The sequence below is a fragment of the Rhinoderma darwinii genome, chromosome 2 (assembly GCF_050947455.1).
Source record: "Rhinoderma darwinii isolate aRhiDar2 chromosome 2, aRhiDar2.hap1, whole genome shotgun sequence".
Classification (NCBI taxonomy): Eukaryota; Metazoa; Chordata; class Amphibia; order Anura; family Rhinodermatidae; genus Rhinoderma; species Rhinoderma darwinii.
The window spans coordinates 165,324,304-165,345,266 of NC_134688.1; the positions used below are offsets into that span (position 1 = coordinate 165,324,304).

The 20,963-nt window shown below is 38.8% G+C and overlaps 1 protein-coding gene across 3 annotated transcripts in view; it reads left to right on the forward strand.

Moving 5' to 3' along the window:
• Positions 1–20,280, forward strand: part of NALCN (sodium leak channel, non-selective) — a 722,821-nt gene extending 702,541 nt beyond the window's left edge. For 2 of the 3 annotated variants that reach the window (XM_075852442.1, XM_075852444.1), the window contains 8 exons: positions 1,272–1,404; positions 1,705–1,820; positions 6,828–6,985; positions 8,372–8,522; positions 10,307–10,453; positions 10,795–10,912; positions 11,686–11,875; positions 15,783–20,280. In XM_075852442.1, coding sequence (XP_075708557.1) covers positions 1,272–1,404; positions 1,705–1,820; positions 6,828–6,985; positions 8,372–8,522; positions 10,307–10,453; positions 10,795–10,912; positions 11,686–11,875; positions 15,783–15,789 — 1,020 coding nt within the window. In that variant the 3' untranslated portion in view covers positions 15,790–20,280. Of the gene's footprint in view, positions 1–1,271; positions 1,405–1,704; positions 1,821–6,827; positions 6,986–8,371; positions 8,523–10,306; positions 10,454–10,794; positions 10,913–11,685; positions 11,880–15,782 lie in introns of those variants that run through there. The other variant, XM_075852443.1, reaches the window with a different exon arrangement.
• The last annotated feature ends 683 nt before the right edge of the window (positions 20,281–20,963 follow it).

The following is a 20,963-nucleotide window of genomic DNA, read 5'->3' on the forward strand; positions in this document are numbered from 1 at the left end:
GTGTTTTCACGGGTCTCCGCATGTCCGCAAATCCGTGCCGCAGAAACTCAGGACATGTCTTATTACGGCCCGCAAATTCGATGCGGACGTGCCCATAGAAGTCAATGGGCCCGTGGAAAATGTGGGTACACCTCCGTGTGTCAACCGCAGTTTGCGGATTTGCGGAAGTGTTGCTAGGCGACGACCGGGAATGAGTTCTGTCGTCATCCTGTTTTACCTAGGCTTTTTTTTTTATCCGCATTTTGCGGATTACATACGGATGAACTGCGGATTACATACGGATGAACTGCGGAGGACATTTCACGGAACACGGTCCTGGAATTTGCGGACCAGAAAAACACTACGGTCGTGTGCATGAGGCCTAAGGCTGGGTTCACACACAGTTTTTTTGACAAGTTTTTTGACGCGGAAACCGCGCCGCAAAACTCGTCAAAAACGGCCCTAAAATGCCTCCCATTGATTTCAATGGGAGGCGGAGGCAGTTTTCTCCCGCGAGCAGTAAAACCGCCTTGCGGGAAAAAGAAGCGACATGCCCTATCTTCGGGCGTTTACGCCTCTGACCTCCCATTGACATCAATGGGAGGCAGAGAAAGCATATTTTGTAGTGTTTTATGCCCATGCAAAAATCGGCGTGCAGGGAGAGGAAAATCTGCCTCAAACTTCCATTCCACCTGCAAAAAAAACTCAGTGTGAACATAGCCTTAGTAAAATTTTTAGTGCTTTTTATTCTGGAGTTTTTGTAAGTAAATACAAAGTAACAAGATGTTTGCTGTTAATCAGTATAAAAATAAATAAATCCTCAGCACACAATGCATTTCTGTGGGGGCTTTTTTCACCGTTCTTACCATTCATGTTGATAGACAGCATAACTTTAATGTACAAGTCATTATAACTATGGGGATACCAAATATGTGTTTATTGACTTTTATTTAATTAAAATTATTTATTAAAAATTAATTGCTTATTTTAAATTGTTGTTTTTTAGTTATAATATAGTGACACATATATAATAGGCCCAAGGCTTCCAGTATAAAACCATATGCCCCAGCGATGATTATTTTTCACTGATCCCGGCCATTAGTGCCATAGTGTGGCTGTTTATCACAGCCACCCTCCTGATGAAGATCAAGTACATGTATGAAGTCGTGCAGAAATTGGCTTCTGCCAATGACGTACATGTACATCACTTTGCGTTCACTTTGTGACAATTAGAATTCACTTTTTGAATTAGAATTAGAATTCACTTACAATTCCGATTTTTGTAATTCCAGGTACAACCTCCTTTTTGCACACCTGATAGTAGTAGATACTGGGAGACTGATTGTGGAAATTATGCTGGAGCACTCATGTACTTCTGTTCTTTTTATGTCATCATTGCCTATATCATGTTAAACCTTTTAGTTGGTAAGTATCAATGGTTATTAAAATAATGATTGGAATACTTTAAAAATGAGCAGGAGGCTTTGTTAAATAGGATATTTGCACTGTGACTAGTTTCGTGATGGATCAGATTTTTGTCGGATAACCCATATTATTGCATTGCTCCTGTTTATAAAGGGAGCATTTCTGATAATTACATTATATAAGGCACAGTGAGCCTTTATTTTACCCACATAATATAACATTTACTCTTTCAATACTATTTAAATTTATTGTAAAAGTTGAATAACCCACAATGGGAATTTTGTATTTTTTTTATTTCAGCCATAATTGTAGAGAATTTTTCTCTCTTCTACTCTACTGAAGAGGACCAATTACTAAGTCCCAATGACCTCCGCCATTATCAAATAATATGGAATATGGTTGATGATAAAAGAGAGGTAATATTTTATAACTTCTCTCTGGGATAATCACATATTTTGGATATACTGTATCGTTTCTGATTTATTTACAACTGATTCATTGCTGACTATAAGAACATTGACCTAAATATTTAAGAATTTTATGGTCTAGACCAGTAAAGACCCTTTTACAAGAACAGATCCCTGCCTGATAACGAGCGCCAATCGACAAAAATGACATGTCGTTTGGCTCTCAATTGCCCCATTTACATGCAGTAATAATCATGGCAATATGGGAACGAACGATTAATCGTTTGTCCCCATACAGTTTCCATATTGTCGGCAGAGCATTTAATGTTTACATGTTAAGTGTGCTGCCAACAAATGACCATTTTTATGGCAGCATAAGAGATTCAATCAGCCGCCGAACAAGCTCATTCGTCGGCTGATTGCTGAAATGTTTACACTGGCCGATTATCAGGAACGAGCGTTCGTATGAGCGCTTAATCGCACAATCAACGACCCATGTAAAATGGCTTTAGTGTTTACTACTGACTTGGCTCCAAGGACAGGGTAGTCAGTAGAAATCGTATAAACACCTGGTACAAGTATGTGGAAAATGGAAGGATAAAGGGGGTTTTACACTGGGCAATTATCGGGCAAACGATCGTTCATGGAACGCTCGTTGCTGATAAAAGCGCTGTGTAGACAGTGCAGTGATCAGCAGATGAACGCGCAAACGCTCATGTTAAAAAAGTTAAATATTATCATGTCGGCAGCACATCTCCCTGTGTAAACATGGAGACGCGCTGCCGACATGATAATAATGTATGGGGACGAGCCATCGGTGTAACGACCGCTCTTACCCATACATAGCTCCGTGTGACAGGAATAAACAAGCGCCGATCAATGACCTGTCTCGTTGATTGGCGCTCGCTGCACCGTCCAAAATCGACCAGTGTAATAGGGCCTTTAGTGTCCCATACTAAATAAATAAAGCAGTAAAAGATTATTAGGTACAATAAAGAGGACCTGTCATCTATCCTGACATATCTAGTTTAGTAAATACTTGTATTCCCTATGAAAAAAAACATTTCTGGAACATATTTTACTAGAACTCTTCATAGTGTCGTTCCTCTGTTATTCCTCCTAGAAATGTATGAATAAATTGACAACTTGGTGTTACAATTCCCCTTGTCAAAAGGGCGTGTCCCTACACAGTCTAAGGGCAAAGCCCCACGTGGCGGAATTGCTCTTGAATTCCGCTGCGGACACTCCGCAGCGTTAATCCGCAGCGGATCCGTTTCTCCATTGCCTTCCACTTCTTTTTAGTAGGCTTCGTTTAGACGTGGCTGAAAATTCCGCTGCGGAGCATAGGCTGCGGTGCGGAATTTGGTGTCCGCAGCATACAATGGATGTTGCGGACCAGTGGCGGACTGGTTGCGGACTCATTGCGGAAGTTCTCCATTGACTTCAATGGAGATTCTAAATTCTGCAATGAAGTCCGCAGATGTCATGCACATGTTATGTGTGCTGCGGATGCGTCTTGCTTTTTTGACATGACATTTCTTCATTCTGGCTGGACCTATGTATTTCTAGGTCTACAGCCAGACTGAGGAAGTCAATGGGGCTCCCGTAATTACGGGAGCGTTGCTAGAAGACGTCAGTAAATAGTCACTGTCCAGGGTGCTGAAAGAGTTAAGCGATCGGCAGTAACTGTTTCTGCACCCTGGACAGTGACTACCGATCCCAATATACAGCAACCTGTAAAAAAAATAGAAGTTCATACTTACCGAGAACTCCCTGCTTCTGTCTCCAGTCCGGCTTCCCAGGATGACGTTTCAGTCTAAGTCACGGCTGCAGCCAATCACAGGCTGCAGCGGTCACATGGACTGCCGCGTCATCCATGGAGGTCGCGCTGGATGCCGAAAGAGGGACGCGTCACCAAGACAACGGCCGGTAAGTATGAAATTCGTTTACTTTCACTAGGGAAAGTGCTGGCCCTTCTCTCTATCTTGCACTGATAGAGAGAAGGGAAGCACTTTTCCCGCAGTCCGCAGCAGCTAGTCCGCATCAATTTACTGCACATTTTGGGCAGATCCGCCGCAGAATCTGCAACGCAGATTCTGTGTGGCATTGATGCGGACAGCTGCGGAGGAAAACCGCCACGTGGGGCCATGCCCTAACTCTGTCATTACTGATTGGACAATATCAGACTGTGTAGGGGCACACAAACAAAACGTAAAGCCCAGTTGTCAATTTATTCATACATTTCTAGGAGAGATAGCAGAGGAACAACACAACATAGAGTTCTAAAAATAATTGTTGTTTCATGGGAAATAAAATTATTTCGTAAAACAGACATGTCAGGAGAGGTGAGAGGTCCTCTTTAACAAAACACTCAAGATCTGTTATACTTTCTTAGGCTCAATTCAGACTTCTGTTTTTGAAGGAGCCATTAGAGATATATTTTTTAAGGAAACGCATTAACTTTAGGTTTGTTGGTTGTCTGTTTTGCTTACTGGATAGAAAAACGCAGTATGCTTAGGCTGTCAAAGAGCCACAGAAACCTTAGGGAAAAGAACTAGCGCTCGTGTAAAGAAGGCCTTCTGCTATCTGTAAAAAATCCTATAGCAGATAGATATTGTATTTGCTGCTATCCTACCACTTTCCCTTTTCTCATAATTGCACCACAACAACATCCCCTACAATGATAATGAAAAAAAATCCTTATCTAATTCTCAATAATCGGAAACCAGCAGTTTACACAAGAGTATAGATTTTGAGCTTGGACAACCTTCACGGTTGGCCCTGTTGCAACGCAGCTGCTCAAAATCATGCAAGCTTTGGTCAGCAAGCACAGCACTTGCATAGATTATTCATTAGGGTGTCTGACGGATTCCTTACTGATGGATTACAATGGCAAATTCATGTTGCGTTTTTACCTTTAACTGAAATAACAATCAAATGTAAACTCTAGATTCTTTGTAATCTGCTCTTTTGCAACTTTTGTTTTAATGTATTTACTTGTTTTTCCATTCATTTTTACTCTGTGCAGTGCAGTAATTGGTTGTTACCTCACAACCAGTTAGTAAGCTGGCTGGCTAGCTGCTGTTGACTGATCTTATTATTACTTTTTATTCAAATTTTCCATTTGCGAATTCTTAATGCAGCCTGACTTTTAAACACATGAATAATTGATGCAGTCTCGTCGTCCTATAACTTGCCATAATGTGCCGCATTACTAGTTTGCTCAAATATGTACATTGTCATAATAACATGTTTAATAGTTGGAATGTTATAAAAATCCATCGAAGTCCAGGTTGAAGTGTGCATTCAGTGAAAAGTTTTGGCACTGATCTCGAACGAAAAATAAACTAAATGTATGTGAATAGGAAATTCGGACTCTATGGTGCTATTAAGCACTGAATATTTACAGTCCGCTAGGAAATTATAAGCAATTGTCTGAACATTTGCAGTAGAACACAATATTTATAGAAGTCCAGCCTCCCCTCCCTACACACTAAGGGTATGTGCACACGACCAATTTTCAGGCGTAATGGAGGCGTTTTACGCCTCAAATTACGCCTGAAAAGACGGCTCCAATACGTCGGCAAACATCCGCCCATTGCTCGCAATGGGTCTTACGATGTTCTGTGCAGACGAGCAGTCATTTTACGGCGCGTAAAATGATGGCTCGTCAAAAGAAGTACAGGACACTTCTTGGGACGTTTTTGGAGCCGTTTTCTCATAGACTCTAATGAAAACAGCTCCAAAAACGGCCACGAAAAACGCGAATTGCTCAATAAAAGTCTGAAATTCAGGGGCTGTTTTCCCTTGAAAACAGCTCTGTATTTTGAGACGTTTTTGACTCTGCGTGTGAACATACCCTAAGGCTCATTTGCCTCAGTAAATGTAAAGCCTGATAATCACTGATGTTTTAGTTGCTTGTAGTTTATTATCGTTCTACCTTTGCACTAATGGAAACAAACTTTCCATGCACTGATTCCCTGGGATCTTGTGCAGAGCATAGTGAAAGGACAAAGCAGCAGTCTAAACCACCAATGAAGACAGGCCTGGTGATCTCGTGCTGAGATGCAGTTTAAAGTATAGTGAATGGACAAATCAGCAGCCTAAACCACCAATGAAGACAGGTCTGGTTATCTTCTGCAGAGATGCAGTTTAAAGTATAGTGAAAGGACAAAGCTACAGCCCGAGCCACCGATGAAGACAGGATGTGGATTTTAGATTTCTTCAGACTCCCAATATTCAATGGCGTTTGGCTTAATTCTTCTAAATCTGTTCATTGAGCTTCAAACTACTGTTGCATCTGTGCTGATATTCAAGAAGGAGGCTGATGATACACTGGCTGACTCAATCTCCATTGTGCCTCAACTCCACCTACTTCAGCCAAGAAGAGCAGTGACAGTATACGTAGCAACAGTATATATGTAGTAACAGTTTTTTTTCCTGTTTTTTAGTATGCTTTTAGATTTTGAAACCTATTTGCAGCCCACTGTTTGCATGGGTGTAAAATAGTGCTAATCATGCTGCTATATCCACCATATGTACATATTTTGCTTACGCAACATTGCTGACTGTGGTTCATTAGAAAATTACGTTAAGTGGATGTAGACAGCAAGGAAAGACTGTCAAGCAGGGAATGTGGCTGTTGTATTTGAAGGCACTTGTGACTAAGACCTTGTCAGTGAGGCCATAGCTATCCTGTAGGAAGGCCCATCTCTCATATTATTGTAAATTTGCAATCAGTCCCAGAGAGTTATAGGCCAGCGTCTACCAGCCCCACGTAGTCATGTAGTCAGAAGACATCTGTTGGCTCTGTGGATGAAAATGGAATAATTCACTTGAGGCTTATAAACGTATTCCCTAATCTGTTTTTCATTGTTTATCACTCCTAAGAAATTTTACCAATTTTATGAGATTTACTTATCTCGTGAGCTGGTTCTCACACTGGTTCTTACATAAAGAAAAGGACAGTTACAACACTGTTGCCTCATGGAACAATGTTTTATATCTTATTGCCAGGGTGTTATTCCAACATTTCGAGTGAAGTTTCTCCTGAGGTTGCTTCGCGGACGATTAGAAGTAGACTTGGACAAAGACAAGCTTTTATTTAAGCACATGTGCTATGAAATGGAGCGCTTGCATAGTGGTGGTGATGTTACTTTTCATGATGTGCTCAGGTGCAGTATTTTTTGTTACATATTTTTTGTATGAATTCATTACACATTACTAATAAAAACATCACAAATTCTTAGACCGCTTAGTCTACTTTGGCTTGATCCACTATCTCTCCTCTAACTCACTTCTAGACCCCTTACAATCTGGTTTATGCACACTGCACTCTCTACAGAAACTGCCCTTACTAATATCTTGAATGATCTCTTAATGGTTAAATCTAACAGAAGCTACTCTGTCTTGATTCTTCTCCTGCAATTTACACTGTAGACCACCAACTACTTATAAGTATACTTCACTCCATTGGCCTGAAGAACACTGTTCTCTCTTGGTTTTCCTCCTACCTCTCTGACTGCTTGTTTAGTGTATCATTTGCTGGTTCTCCTGCTTCCTCTCTTCCCCTTGCTGTTGTTGTTCCTCAGGGTTCAGTCGTAAGTCCGCTCTTCTTTTCTCTCTATACAGCCCTTGGCTCGCAGTACCATCTCTACGCAGATGACACCCTATTATATACCCCTTCCCCTAACATCAAAACATCAGTGATTGTCTGTCAACGGTCTATAACATTATGTTCTCTTGTGTCGTCGTCCCCATCTACTAATCTATCTAAACCCGATGTCTCCATTTCAGTGTGTGGCACTACCATAACTTCTAGGTAGCACACCAGCTTCTGCCTACATCTTTTCCCTCACTTGTCTACTGCGCCACCAATGCTCTATATTCTGTCTATGATTTAATATTAACCAACCCCACTCCAGTGTCCAGGATTTTTCTTGTGCTGGACCTGTACTCTGGAATACGCTACCCTAGACAATAAGATTAATTCCCAACATCCATGCCCTAAAAACACATCCAAGCCTATCAAAATTCCTTGACTGACCTTTTAACACCCCCTCTACATTATTCCTCAGAACCTGACCCCTTCATTCAGCAATATCGCTCGCACCCTGATGCACTTCTTTTCTGTGTCTGCACAGAGACTGGCTAGTGACTGGCTCATGCAGTTTTGTGTCTTCCCCAATTTTGCACAAAAGATGGCTGGACCATTGTACAAATCAAGCACTTTTTCCTCTTGTGTCACCCCTATCTTCTCTTAAATTGTAAACTCTTATTCCTCAGGGCCCTTTTCTTTAGAATATGTTGGCACTATATATAAAAAAAGATTATTTTCATGATTATTATTATTATAAATCACTCAAGATTCTAGTGAAACGTAGATAATTGATCATTTTAGATGGGAAGCATATATGGAGGTGCTGTTAGCTTGTGCAACATGTCGTGTAACTTTATTTAATTTCTGTGCCTGTGAGTGTGTCTTTCTATATGTAACCATGCATAGAATGTCACTTAAAAATGCTTTGCCTATAAGTTTTCATTTGACATTTTTCCTATAGCATGTTGTCATACAGATCTGTTGATATTAGAAAAAGCCTTCAGCTGGAAGAACTGCTAGCCCGGGAACAGCTGGAATACACAATAGAGGAAGAAGTGGCTAAACAAACTATACGTATGTGGCTGAAGAAGTGCCTCAAACGTATCCGGGCAGTGAGTGAAACAAAATCCTTAAGTTATTTATGCGGTTTCATTTTTATTAGTTCCAAGGAGCCACCATAAAATAGTGTCCCCATAAGGATGTCAGCCCTAGTATTCCCATAAGAGATACAGTACCCCTGTAATATTTCCAGCCAGAATGTCCCCATAATAGTAGAAAGCCACTATGTCCCCATAAGGTAAAAGGGTCATATAACCGTAGACAGCCAGAGTGCCAACAATGAACAGACGCCGTGCTTCCATAATAGTGGCAGCCATATTGCCTCCATAACAGTAGACAGTCAGTGTGCCCCATAACAGCAGAAAAAGCGGAATATACATCAGCATTGCTGCGAATATTTCTAAATTTATTCTTCCATGCAAGTACCCTTGGATGGATTAATACATTTGGAAAATTGTGCAGCAATGCAATTCTTCTTTTTTTGCTGCATACATTGTATGGGTAAGAGCTAACCCTACGAGACAGACCTGCATGTTCAACTGCATTTGACCACACAAATGCTGACCCAATACTTTCCAATTGTGCCCCATAACATTGATGGCCATAGTGGTATTTGATACCATATTTTAGGGTGAAAAGCAATGTAAATTCTGCCTTGGAATCTGGCTTCCCCAACAACCACATACTGACAGCTTTTCCTGTATACCTACATAGGGAAAGCTATCCATCAATAGGTGAAGAAAGATTCACAGTTGGCATTTTTTTTTCACTATCTTTGTGTCATATACAGTATAGAGGAAATATGTACTTTTAATTCTCTTGAAGACTTTCAAATGTCTTATTCATACCACATAATCAAAATCCTAAACCTGCACGAAGAGTTCAGTTTACCATTTACCATATTTGTATATTGTAGTCACATTTCTCGTTGTTTCCTAAATATTAATCCATTATGTTTTTCTTCCCTTATCAATCTCCCTTAGGCCCCATGCACACGACCATAGATTTTGTCCGTAATTACGGACCGTAGTTACAGACCCATTTATTTCTATGGCCGACAGACACCTTCCCGCATATTTACAGGAAGGTGTCCGTGCCGTAGAAATCTTCCGTAAAAAATAGGTCATGTCCTATTTTTTGATTTTACAAACCGTGCTCCCATTCTTTATCATGGGAGCACGGCCCGCAAATGCTGACGGTTGCCCGCGGCTGGCCGTGCCCGTAATCACGGACCGTGATTACGGGCACGGACGTGTGCATGGGGCCTAAGTTCCCATATCTCACGGTTTAAATGAAACAGAAAAATTTTAGTAAATTCTAAAAATTTGACACTTTTTGTTATACCTTTTGGTTTATTTGCTTTACATCAAAGTAACGTCTATTCTCTAGGATTTTACATTTTAAAATATTATATACCGTATGTGGTAACCTAAAATATAATGGGAGAGAATGGGGCGGATTTACTAATACTGCCTAAGTTTTAGACAGTGTAACTTAGACAAGGCTGTCTATGTTTGCACCAAATTTGTCACAGTGGTGCATCTAGCTAATCATGTTAAACACTTTCTTCTACTTACACCACCTCTTGGTTAGTTTGGTTTACGCCAGTTTCATGCGCCAACATTTTGGTGCAATAATGGCGCTTGATGGCACATTCTAAACACACCTATTTCTGTCAGGTCACGCCCATTACCCTGTAAGCCACGCCCCATTGCCGAGAAAGGCACATTTTTAACAGTAAATCTGCCCCAGAGTGTTTTAAGAATCATTTTATTATGTATAGGTGACAATGGTGAAAAAAAAATGCATTATTTGTGTCACTTTTAAATTCTTTTAGAAACAACAGCAATCCTGCAGTATTATCCACAGTCTACGAGAGAGCCAGCAGCAAGAAAGAGAACGGTTTGGAAACCCTCCTAGTATTGAGACAACGCAGCCAAGCGATGACATGAGCCTCAATAACCAAGATAATGCTCAGCCAGAGGTACATTATTACAAAGACTTCTGACAGGTAGAAGAGGGAGCAGCTGCTGCAACACATCTCCCTCGTGCAAGACTGCATGCTGTGAAAGGGGAGGAGGAGCAGCTGATTGGTCTAGCTTCACACCTTAGAGAACTCGCAGACTAAGCACAGTTATAGAGATATAATTAATATTTACAGAAATTATACAGAGCAGAGGAAAAGTCCCCAAATATGCAGGTTACAAACAATATTTCTGAAATTTATTTACATTACCAGAATTGTTACATATAAATAAACATAAATAATTTAATGATATTGATGCAGAAACCTAATAGAACAATATTTTTCCATTTGTCCTATAGACAAGCAGTCAACCCAAGCTTCTAAGCCCCACCTTTTCTGATCTCATGAGAGATCACCAAGATTCTATCGAAGGTGCAATGCGCTCGAGAAGAGTTGGCCAGTGGCATCTACCAGCAGGTAGGTAAAAAGATTATGCTCTGGCAATACGCAAATATAATTGTTGGAAACAGAAAGTTGAACGCCGTAAAAAAAATTGATGTTCTTTGGTCACCTTAGTTCCCCCAAAAAATGTAATAAAACGTGATCAAAAATTGTATGTACTTCGAAATTATGCCAAAAAAAGAACAACACTGCTCCATAAATGGAAAAATAAAAAGTTCTGGCTCTCAGAACATGGTGACACCAAACATTTTCTTTTTAAAAAAAAATATTTTTTTCTTTGTAAAAGTAGCACATAAGAAAAATAAAAATATATAAACCTGGTATCGCCATAATCATATTGACCCGCATATTAAAGTTAACATGTCGTTTTTACTGCACTGTGAACGCTGTAAAAACAAAACAAAAAAACAATGAAGAAATCACTGTTTTTTCCCATTCCACCCCACAAAGACTTTTTTCCCAATTTCCCAGTACATTATATGGTACATTAAATTATGCCATTAAAAACAAGCCCTTATACGGGTTTGTGGACAGAAAAATAAAAAAGTCATGGTTTTTGAAAGGCGGAGAGAAAAAAACTAAAATGAAAAACGAAAAATGGCTGCGATTGGAAGGGTAAATGCAGTAAGTAATTGGAACTATCACTGTAATGAAGTTTTTACATTTACCTAACAACAACTGAAGTTCACCATTAATATATCTTGAAATTGATTTCCATACATAACCATTTTATAACTATATGACCTGTGTTTTTTAGTTAAGAAATCTCTTCATGTTGTGTTTTACAGCACCAAAACCTATAAGTCACTCTGTCTCCTCTGTCAATCTGCGCATTGGAGGTCGTGCCACTGTGATTACTGCAATGGGCAAAATGAACGCCTTGTCTGATGCTGTTTCTTGTGGCTCGGAAGTCAAGAAATGGTGGACAAGACAACTTACTGTGGAGAGTGATGAAAGTGGTGATGACCTACTTGATATGTAAGGACAATTTATATCAGAACCCACACTACTGTGAAACAGCAAAGAAAAGTTTTTGCATATGAAATTAATACTGTGTTGCAAATCTTAAACATTCCTATTCTGGGTTTCATGATTCGTTTGTAGGGTTGAAAGAACGTATAGTTCCAACCTAAAATATATGTGAGTTGGAGTGCTGATGAAGGCAAAAAATACAGCTATGCAGTTGCTTTTATCTTACATTTTTCTTTATTTAATTGATAATTGAATGCTGCCACCTTCTTGGTAATGGTTTCCATAGACAGTCTGCACATCTAATATACAGTGTCTTTATAGTTGATGACAAAACTATTGTCGTTATAGCCAAATTGGATGTTTCCAAGACACGCCAAGCGCAGGTTTTGAAAAACATACTGAGCAAAACTCTAATGCATAATTTGAAGCAAAATCTTCAGGATCCAGGGCCCAGGTGCGACTGCCCAGGTGCGACTGCTACCGCGCCCATGACAAGACATTTACTGATTGCTAAAATAGAGGGCCAACAGAACTCTTCCAAATGCTGTGCCCCTTTTGGCTTTTAGTGTGGAGACCTCTGAGCTATGCTGGTAATGCTCCCATCCCACAGACCATCGATGATATATTTAAGGCCCTGTTCACACAGAGTTTTTTTGCAGGCAGAAAATTCTGCCTCAAAATTCCGTTTGGAATTTTGAGGCAGATTTGATCTGTATGCACGCCGTTTGCCGCGTTTTTCGCTCACGCCCATTGAGTGCCATGGGCAAAAAGGCTACGAAATACGCTTTCTCTGCCTCCCATTGATGTCAATGGGAGGTCAGAGGCGTAAATGCCCGAAGATAGGGCATGTCGCTTCTTTGTACCGCCAGCGTTTTTTACCGCTCGCGGTAAAAAACGCGTCCACCTCCCATTGAAATCAGTGGGAGGCATTTTCGGCAGTTTTTTGGCGCGTTTTCCGACGCGGTTTCCGTGTCCAAAAAACGTGTAAAAAAAACTCTGATAAAAAATATATAAAATCGTATGTAAATGCAAACTTGTGACTCTGTGTCCATACATACAAGTTCTATGTGCACTGGCCAAACATAGTAATAATAGTTGACTGTAAATTAACTTTGTTATAGTTATCAAAATGTGTTCCCCAGGATCTGCTGCTATTTGCCCTCCTCTATTTGTTTATACTAAAATAGAGTGAAAAAAACACGGCGCCACATGTTTGTATCAATTGTGAATAAGATGAGCAAAAGATCGTAAATGCTCACCTGATGAGTTGAAAGTTATCTGCAAGTACAAAGCTGCTGCCGATCCCAACGCAAAACTCCAAAGAGATGCCAAAATTGATTGGTAGAGAATAAAAAACGGGATACTAAGGCGCTGCTTGATAAAGAGTTAATACATTTAATTGAAGTAGTATTAATAATAGACGATTGCTACGCGTTTCAACGCCGGACTGGCGTCTTCCTCATGAAACGCGTAGCAATCGTCTATTATTAATACTACTTCAATTAAATGTATTAACTCTTTATCAAGCAGCGCCTTAGTATCCCGTTTTTTATTCCCTACCAATCTATTTGTTTATGTGAAGCACATCAGCTCACTTCATTAAACAGGGTTCCTTAATATTTGGGTATCCATTCCAATAGTGTATTTTTAGCAATGAATTTCATAAAGTGAACCAACAATGAAATACTATGATATTGTATCATTTTATTTATTTATTTTTTAATTACTGAAAATATGAAATTTCTCTACAGTAAGTTTGTGTGTAAGACAAAAACTGTGTTTGAATATTTATTATCATTTTTGGTCACCTATAATTAGGGTCCTACAGTATCTATCATGCTGTGCACCAGTCTATATTCACACAGAGTACAATGAAATTGGAGTTACCAAAAGATGTACATTACCCAAGCTGTGAAACATGAGTTAACAAAAAAAAATATTTTTTTGTGTACATTTGGGCTGTAATCTAATTGCTGTGTGTGTAGAGGGTCATTCTGAGAATTGATGAATCCCTAGATAGGAAATAATCAGATACTGGGACAAGCAATGTCAAAAAAGTCTCTGGAGTCAGACCACATTTCATATGCTACTTATACCTGGGATGATAGGTTTTCATTATAGAATATAAGGCAAAATATGCTGTTAAAGCAAAGGTTTGGGTACAGATGTGTAGATTTGCCATTTTGAGTTTGGGGACAGCTTTCCCTAAAATAGATCTAGTCAGAGGAACACAGATGTCCAGATAAAATTGCAGCTGAAATACACATTTTAAAGAGGCTCTGTCACCAGATTTTGCAGCCCCTATCTGCTATTGCAGCAGATAGGCGCTGCAATGTAGATTACAGTAACGTTTTTATTTTTTAAAAACGAGCATTTTTGGCCAAGTTATGACCATTTTTGTATTTATGCAAATGAGGCTTGCAAAAGTACAACTGGGCGTGTTGAAAAGTAAAAGTCCAAGTGGGCGTGTATTATGTGCGTACATCGGGGCGTGTTTACTACTTTTACTAGCTGGGCGTTCTGATGAGAAGTATCATCCACTTCTCTTCAGAACGCCCAGCTTCTGGCAGTGCAGATCTGTGACGTCACTCACAGGTCCTGTATCGTGTCGGCACCAGAGGCTACAGTTGATTCTGCAGCAGCATCAGCATTTGCAGGTAAGTAGCTACATCGACTTACCTTGCAAACGCCGATGCTGCTGCAGAATCATCTGTAGCCTCTGGTGCCGGCTCGTCTGACACGATGCAGGACCTGTGAATGGCGACACAGCGTGATCTCTGGAGAACACGGCTGTGTCTGCACTGCCAGAAGCTGGGCGTTGTGAAGAGAAGTGGATGATACTTCTATACACAACGCCCAGCTAGTAAAAGTAGTAAACACGCCCCGATGTACGCACATAATACACGCCCAGTTGTACTTTTACTTTTCAACATGCCCAGTTGTACTTTTGCAAGCCTCATTTGCATAAATACGAAAATGGTCATAACTTGGCCAAAAATGCTCGTTTTTTAAAAATAAAAACGTTACTGTTATCTCCATTGCAGCGCCTATCTGCTGCAATAGCAGATAGGGGTTGCAAAATCTGGTGACAGAGCCTCTTTAAGCATGTATTGCTATTATACACAGCACTGTGAAACATAATCTTTTTTGTATCTTTTTTCTATGGACTTACCAAGAAAAATCAGGACAATATATAGATCAGCCATAATATTAAAACCACCTCCCTAATATTGTGTAGGTCCCCCCCTGCTGCCAAAACAGCTCTGATCCGTCAAGGCATGGAGTCCACAAGACCTCTGAAGGTGCACCAAGACGATAGCAGTAGATTCATTAAGTCCTGTAAATTGGGAGGTGGGGCCTCCATGGATGGTCATGTTTTCCAGCCCATCTCATAGATGTTCCATCTGGGGAATTTGGAGAAAAAGACAACACCTTGCACTTTTTGTCATGTTTCTCGCACCATTCCCAACCAGTTTTTGCAGTTTGGCAGGGCGCATTATCCTGCTGAAAGAGGCAACTGCCATTAGCGATTACCATTGCCATAAAAGAGTGTACTTGGCCTGCAACAATGTTTAGGTAGGTGGTATGTGTCATCACTTCCCCAGGTAAGCGATGCACACTCACCAGTCTTCATCAGACAAGACTACCTTATTCCATTGCCCCATTGTCAAGTTCTGATGCTCATGTGCCCATTGTAGGCGCTTTCGGCAATGGACAGGGATGACCTACTAATCTAGCTAGCTGCATTGCACTATGTTCTAACACATTTCTTTCATATACAGTATTAACTTTTTCAGCAATTTGTGCTACAGTAGCATTTGGGATCAAACCAGAATCGCTAGCCTTTGCTTCATTAAGCCTTGGGCACCCATGAACCTATCGCCAGTTCACCATTTTGTCTTCCTTTTTGTAGGTACTAACCACTGCATACCAGGAACATCCCACAATAACTGCCGTTTTGGAGATTCTCTGACAGTCATAATTTGACCCTCGTCAGAGATGCTCAGATCCTCACACGTGCCCATTTTTCCTGCTTCCAACACAACTGCAAGAACTGAGCGTTTTCTTGCTGCCTAATATATCACACCCCTTGACAGGTACCATTGTATCAAGATAATCAATGTTATAGACTTCACATGTCAGTGTTTTTTATGTATGGCTAATCAGTCAATATTTGAAGGATTCACAATGTTTCTTTGTCTGAAATACCATCATGATAACTCTGTATAGTACAATTAATATTTTATACATGGATGAGTGATGCATTACTAAATAGGGACAGACATATGACTTCAGATTATAAAAGTGAGGCTTATGCAAAAGTTTTAAAGATCCCCCGAAATCATTCACTGTATATTAAAAGAAACACGCCGATCAAAAATGAAAAATCATCCAGCACATTGTGTTTATGTGTGTTCCTTACTTTTACATTGTAAAGTATTTGCGCTTCCTGTTATTTGTTATTTGTATATTTTCTACATTGCAGTATCAAGTGGCTGCTATCTCCATGACTCAATTTTTTTCAGGCCAGTAAGTTAGCGAGCCGCATATCAGTTAAATCTCTTTACATAGACATCAGTGGGTGGCTGCACCCAACTAAGCCCCTGCCAGGCTAAAAAAAAAACTATAAACTATCAGTTAGAAACAAAGCAACATAGAGCCTGACTGACAGAAAACATGAGGTATTTATATATCTTAACATTATTCAAGCCCCATCATCACTGGTGTCCTATTAGTATCTTGCAGGTGGTATGCCGTTATTGTAAAAATATGTCATTCTGTTTGGGTATATTTTATATATTATACTGACTCCCAAGGGTTCAGGACAGCACTGCTCTATTATTACAGGCAGAACAGAACATGCTTACTATGGGACAGTAGGGGATCTCTGTAACGGCACCATTCAGGTAAATTAAACTTTGGGGCCTTGCAGAGCTCCATGACTTTTTTTTACTGGAGTGACCCTTTAAGGCTACATTTAGCCTGTATTATAAACATACATGGTTGAAAAAATTGTGCAAATAATTACAAAAAATACAATTTAATAAAAAAAAAAAATCAGACATGGTCAATAAGAATTAGAATATAAGAAAAATTGTCTTTTTTCAAATACCCAATTATGGAATTCTGAATTACTAGAGAGGGGACCCCCAATCAGGACCCTTATCTGTTAGGCAGAGCAGCTACAAAGCGGATCTCTTGCCCCAGAATGTCCGTACATGACACAGACATGACAAAGTCTAATGCTTTATTTCTCCTGCGATGATACTGTAGTGGAATGAAGCAGTTGCTTCCAGATTCCCATACACATTACAGCTGATTGATCGGAGACCAAGCAGAGGGGCAGCCTGTGATATGCTTCTTTTTGGGGATCCCTTCTATATAGTTAGCGATTTTCCAATTCATATCACTATTTTACCACTTTTACCCCTTTGGCCACTAATGACTGGGTCTATAGCAAATCGGGCACAAACAAGGAATGTCATTCTGAATTTAACTTATAGCTTGAGTAGAGAAGAAAACATCATATGACTTAAAATCATGTAATGTGCTTATGTTTTCCATTAATCTCATATGTATGTACCTGCTACTTACTGTATACAGTATACACATGGAATCATAGGTGTGTGCGTGTGCGTGTGCGTGCATTTATTGTATCTTATTTATACATTTAGGTAACTGATAATAGCATTTTTATATTTTTTTTTTGTAGGGTATTTCTATGTGGTTATGAATTAAAAAATTATATTATATTAATTTAATACCAGTATTATTTTAAATAATCAAAAAAACAAGGCAGCTGACCATGGGCTGAGAGAAAATGCTAAATATAATTTCTATTCCATAGTTATTCTGACTCTAATGCAAGCTATTTTCTTAGATTAAAACAAAAAATCACCTTTGAATTTATTAGAACTGCTCCCCCTATTGTAAGGAGTGCTTGTATATAATATTAGGTAAGGTCCACCATCGGTAACGTAAAAAAATTATCTCAAAGTATATCAGTGCTGAATAATGTATTTTTTTATTTTGTTAAACAGAATCTTTATTAATAATTATTTTGTATGCAGTTTACATGGGTTTGCTGCTCAAAGTAACAGAGTTATAATTATTATTATTAGTATTAGTATTAGTATTATTATTAGTAGTAGTAGTAGTAGTAGTAGTTTAGACTTTCTAACAATAATCGATGGAAAGTTATTTTGTTATTTTTTTCTCTTGTAAAAATATTAATTCAAGAAACTAGAAAAATAAATATAAAAATATTGGTGATTAATATGGTATTTTGTTATCTATAAAGACAGGCAGACTTCGGAGTGGATGCTAACATAAACCATGCTGACCAAATACTTATCATGAAGAATTCCTTATAATAAAGTCCTTTTTATATAAGACATTTAATATTAGTCTTTATTTTTCACTATGTAGACTGCATTGAAAAGATGTTTGAGCTTTAAAACAGTGTAAATATACAGTAATTTTATTAATTTTTTTCGAGACATTTCAATCAAGATGAAACCTATAAGGAACTTGAATAACTGTGAAAAGTAAATGAAATGCATTTGCTTCTGTCTTTACTTTTTCAGTTTCTATTTCATGTCTTTGGGGTTTTTGTGTCGTTTTTATTTCAGAACATATTTGTAATTTCCAATTTGTTTTTTGACTGTTGTTTGTGCACCAGACAGTAATGTAAAACCAATGTTCTAATTATGTCTTCACTGTGTTATTTGGCTTTGGGCCCAGCAGTACTTTGCAGGCCTCCTACTGGCTGTGTTGTGTTGATCTGGTTTGTATTGACAAATAACACAAAGTTCTTTTATCCTTGTGTTTCTGTACACACTGGGGGTCATGTACCATGAGAAGGCATGATGCAACAAAATATTTTTAGATGATAGATTGTGGTTTTTATTAAAGTTATATTCGAGCCCCTTATTATGGGTTTGATAGTTGACTTTTCACTGTTTGTAATATTAAAGCAATCACTTAGAAATAATACAGCCAACATGAACCAACAATAACATAACCAATAAAGTTAATTCTGTTAGGGATGAACTTATCCTAGGGCCTATTGTTAAGATTGTTAACATAATTCATGTTAAGTCACTGAACTGTAATCATTAACTTTATTAATAGAGTTGTCTTACCAAGACAGCCACTTCTCTAAAAAAAAAGGTTGCCAGTTGATATTGCCAAGGAAAGTTTTGTCCAGTATTCGCATGCCGGCTATTTAAGTAAATGGATACCATATCATGTATGACCAGGCCTGTGTCCATTAAGAGTGGAAGCAACTCTTATTTACCAGCTCTTTGTTCTAACTACTAGAGGAGGGGTCCTTAGCAAAGGACCTCCCTTCATGATACCCTTATGCCCTAATAGGATATATGGAGAGGGTGTAAGGAGAATGCGGATCTTATAGATGCTACTAGAAACTGACCCAGGGGCGGAGAAATTTACCAGGGACCACAACAAGGAGGTATGAACTCAATGGCGTAAAGCCCACAGGTCGAGGTTCCCTGGGCAGTCATCCTAGGTGCCAAAGATATGCCAAGGCAAAGGATAGTCAGGCAAGCAGGGCTTGGGGTATCAGGCATTTCAGCAAGTTCAAATACAATTCAAGGTAAGGGGCTCAAGAAAAACAACAAGGTCAAACAAGCCAGGTCAGCAACAGGAAATCCAAATAGAGCAAGGTAATAAGGCAAGGGCACGGGAACCATCGAAAGGGGGAATTAATCTGTTGTTCTGGCAATGAGACAGAGACTGATGCTGCTTTATATAGGAAGGTGAGTGATGACATCATAGAGGAAATGTCAGGTGTGTGACCAATCACAGAGAGCTCATAAGGGAGGGGGTGTTGCTGGCTACACTGAATGAATAGAGTGGGAAGGTCTCTTACAGAGTAAGGTTTGACAATAAATAGCAAATATAGGTAAATTTGTTACACAGTGGTTGTCTTCATGATACAACCCCTTTAAGTATTAGATTATCATCTACAATTCTACAACATTGTCATCTACAAGGCTAGTACATGCTTAGTATCTATTGCCTTTAACTGTACAGCCAAGCCTTCGTTACAATTAAAGCAATTGCTCTGGTAGCAATGCGTAAAAGAATGATCACTTAAGCAGATGCTTTGTACGCTGGGAGAGACCCCCAGTGTTTTAACTTTTTGCAAACATGAACCAGAATTTCTCTTTTGTATTATAATAAATGATCGTAATTTAGCAGATTTTGTATCTCAGGCTGTGTTTTGTCAGGATTCACAAGTATGTATCCACTATGACAGAAACCTGTCTTTTTGTTGTGGGTGGAAATGAATGTAGTCCTTTTTACATGTAAGTACATATGAATTAATATTGTATTTCTTATGAAGCTACGCTTGGGTTACCAATAAATTATTCAAATACAAACAATGGCTTTTTTCTTGTTTGGTTGCTTTTAAAATGACAATACTTAAAGTTTGCGTGTCACTTGGCATTTTATTTCTTTTAAATAATAAATGAGTTCTACTTAAGAATAAGTGATAATCTTTAAAGAGTATGCCAGGGACTTGGCCCGCATCCAAACACACATTTCTTCAAAAATGTGTTTTGCAACTATCAGAAGTTTTTCTAGCAAAAACTGCCAGATTCACATAACTGGTAAAGAAAAGAAAATTTCAATGAAAAAGGGATTTTTTTTTCCTTAACTCTGAAAAAACGTATTTGCTTACCTGCATTTTAAATCTGGTTGCAGAAACGTAAATTTTTTTTTCCTTTTAAAGGTCCATGAAATGTAAAAAAAAATATGCAGTCATGAAATATATACATTGCCATATACATTAAAAAGTAAATATCTGTGAAAAGTTGTGGAAAGCTATAAGAACATAGCAAAAGAGGCAGAAAGCAAAACGATTATTACATTTCAAATTAGCTTGCAAATATATGATACATGTAAGATAGCTGCATATAGAACATATGTAAACATCTCACCAGTTTGTTATCAAATAAAATTGTATTTGTATTTATAGTAACACTCTAAGCAAAATGGGATTATGCCAACATAATGAAAATGTTCATAAAGATAGGTTACAGATAGACAATAATCCTAAGGCTGA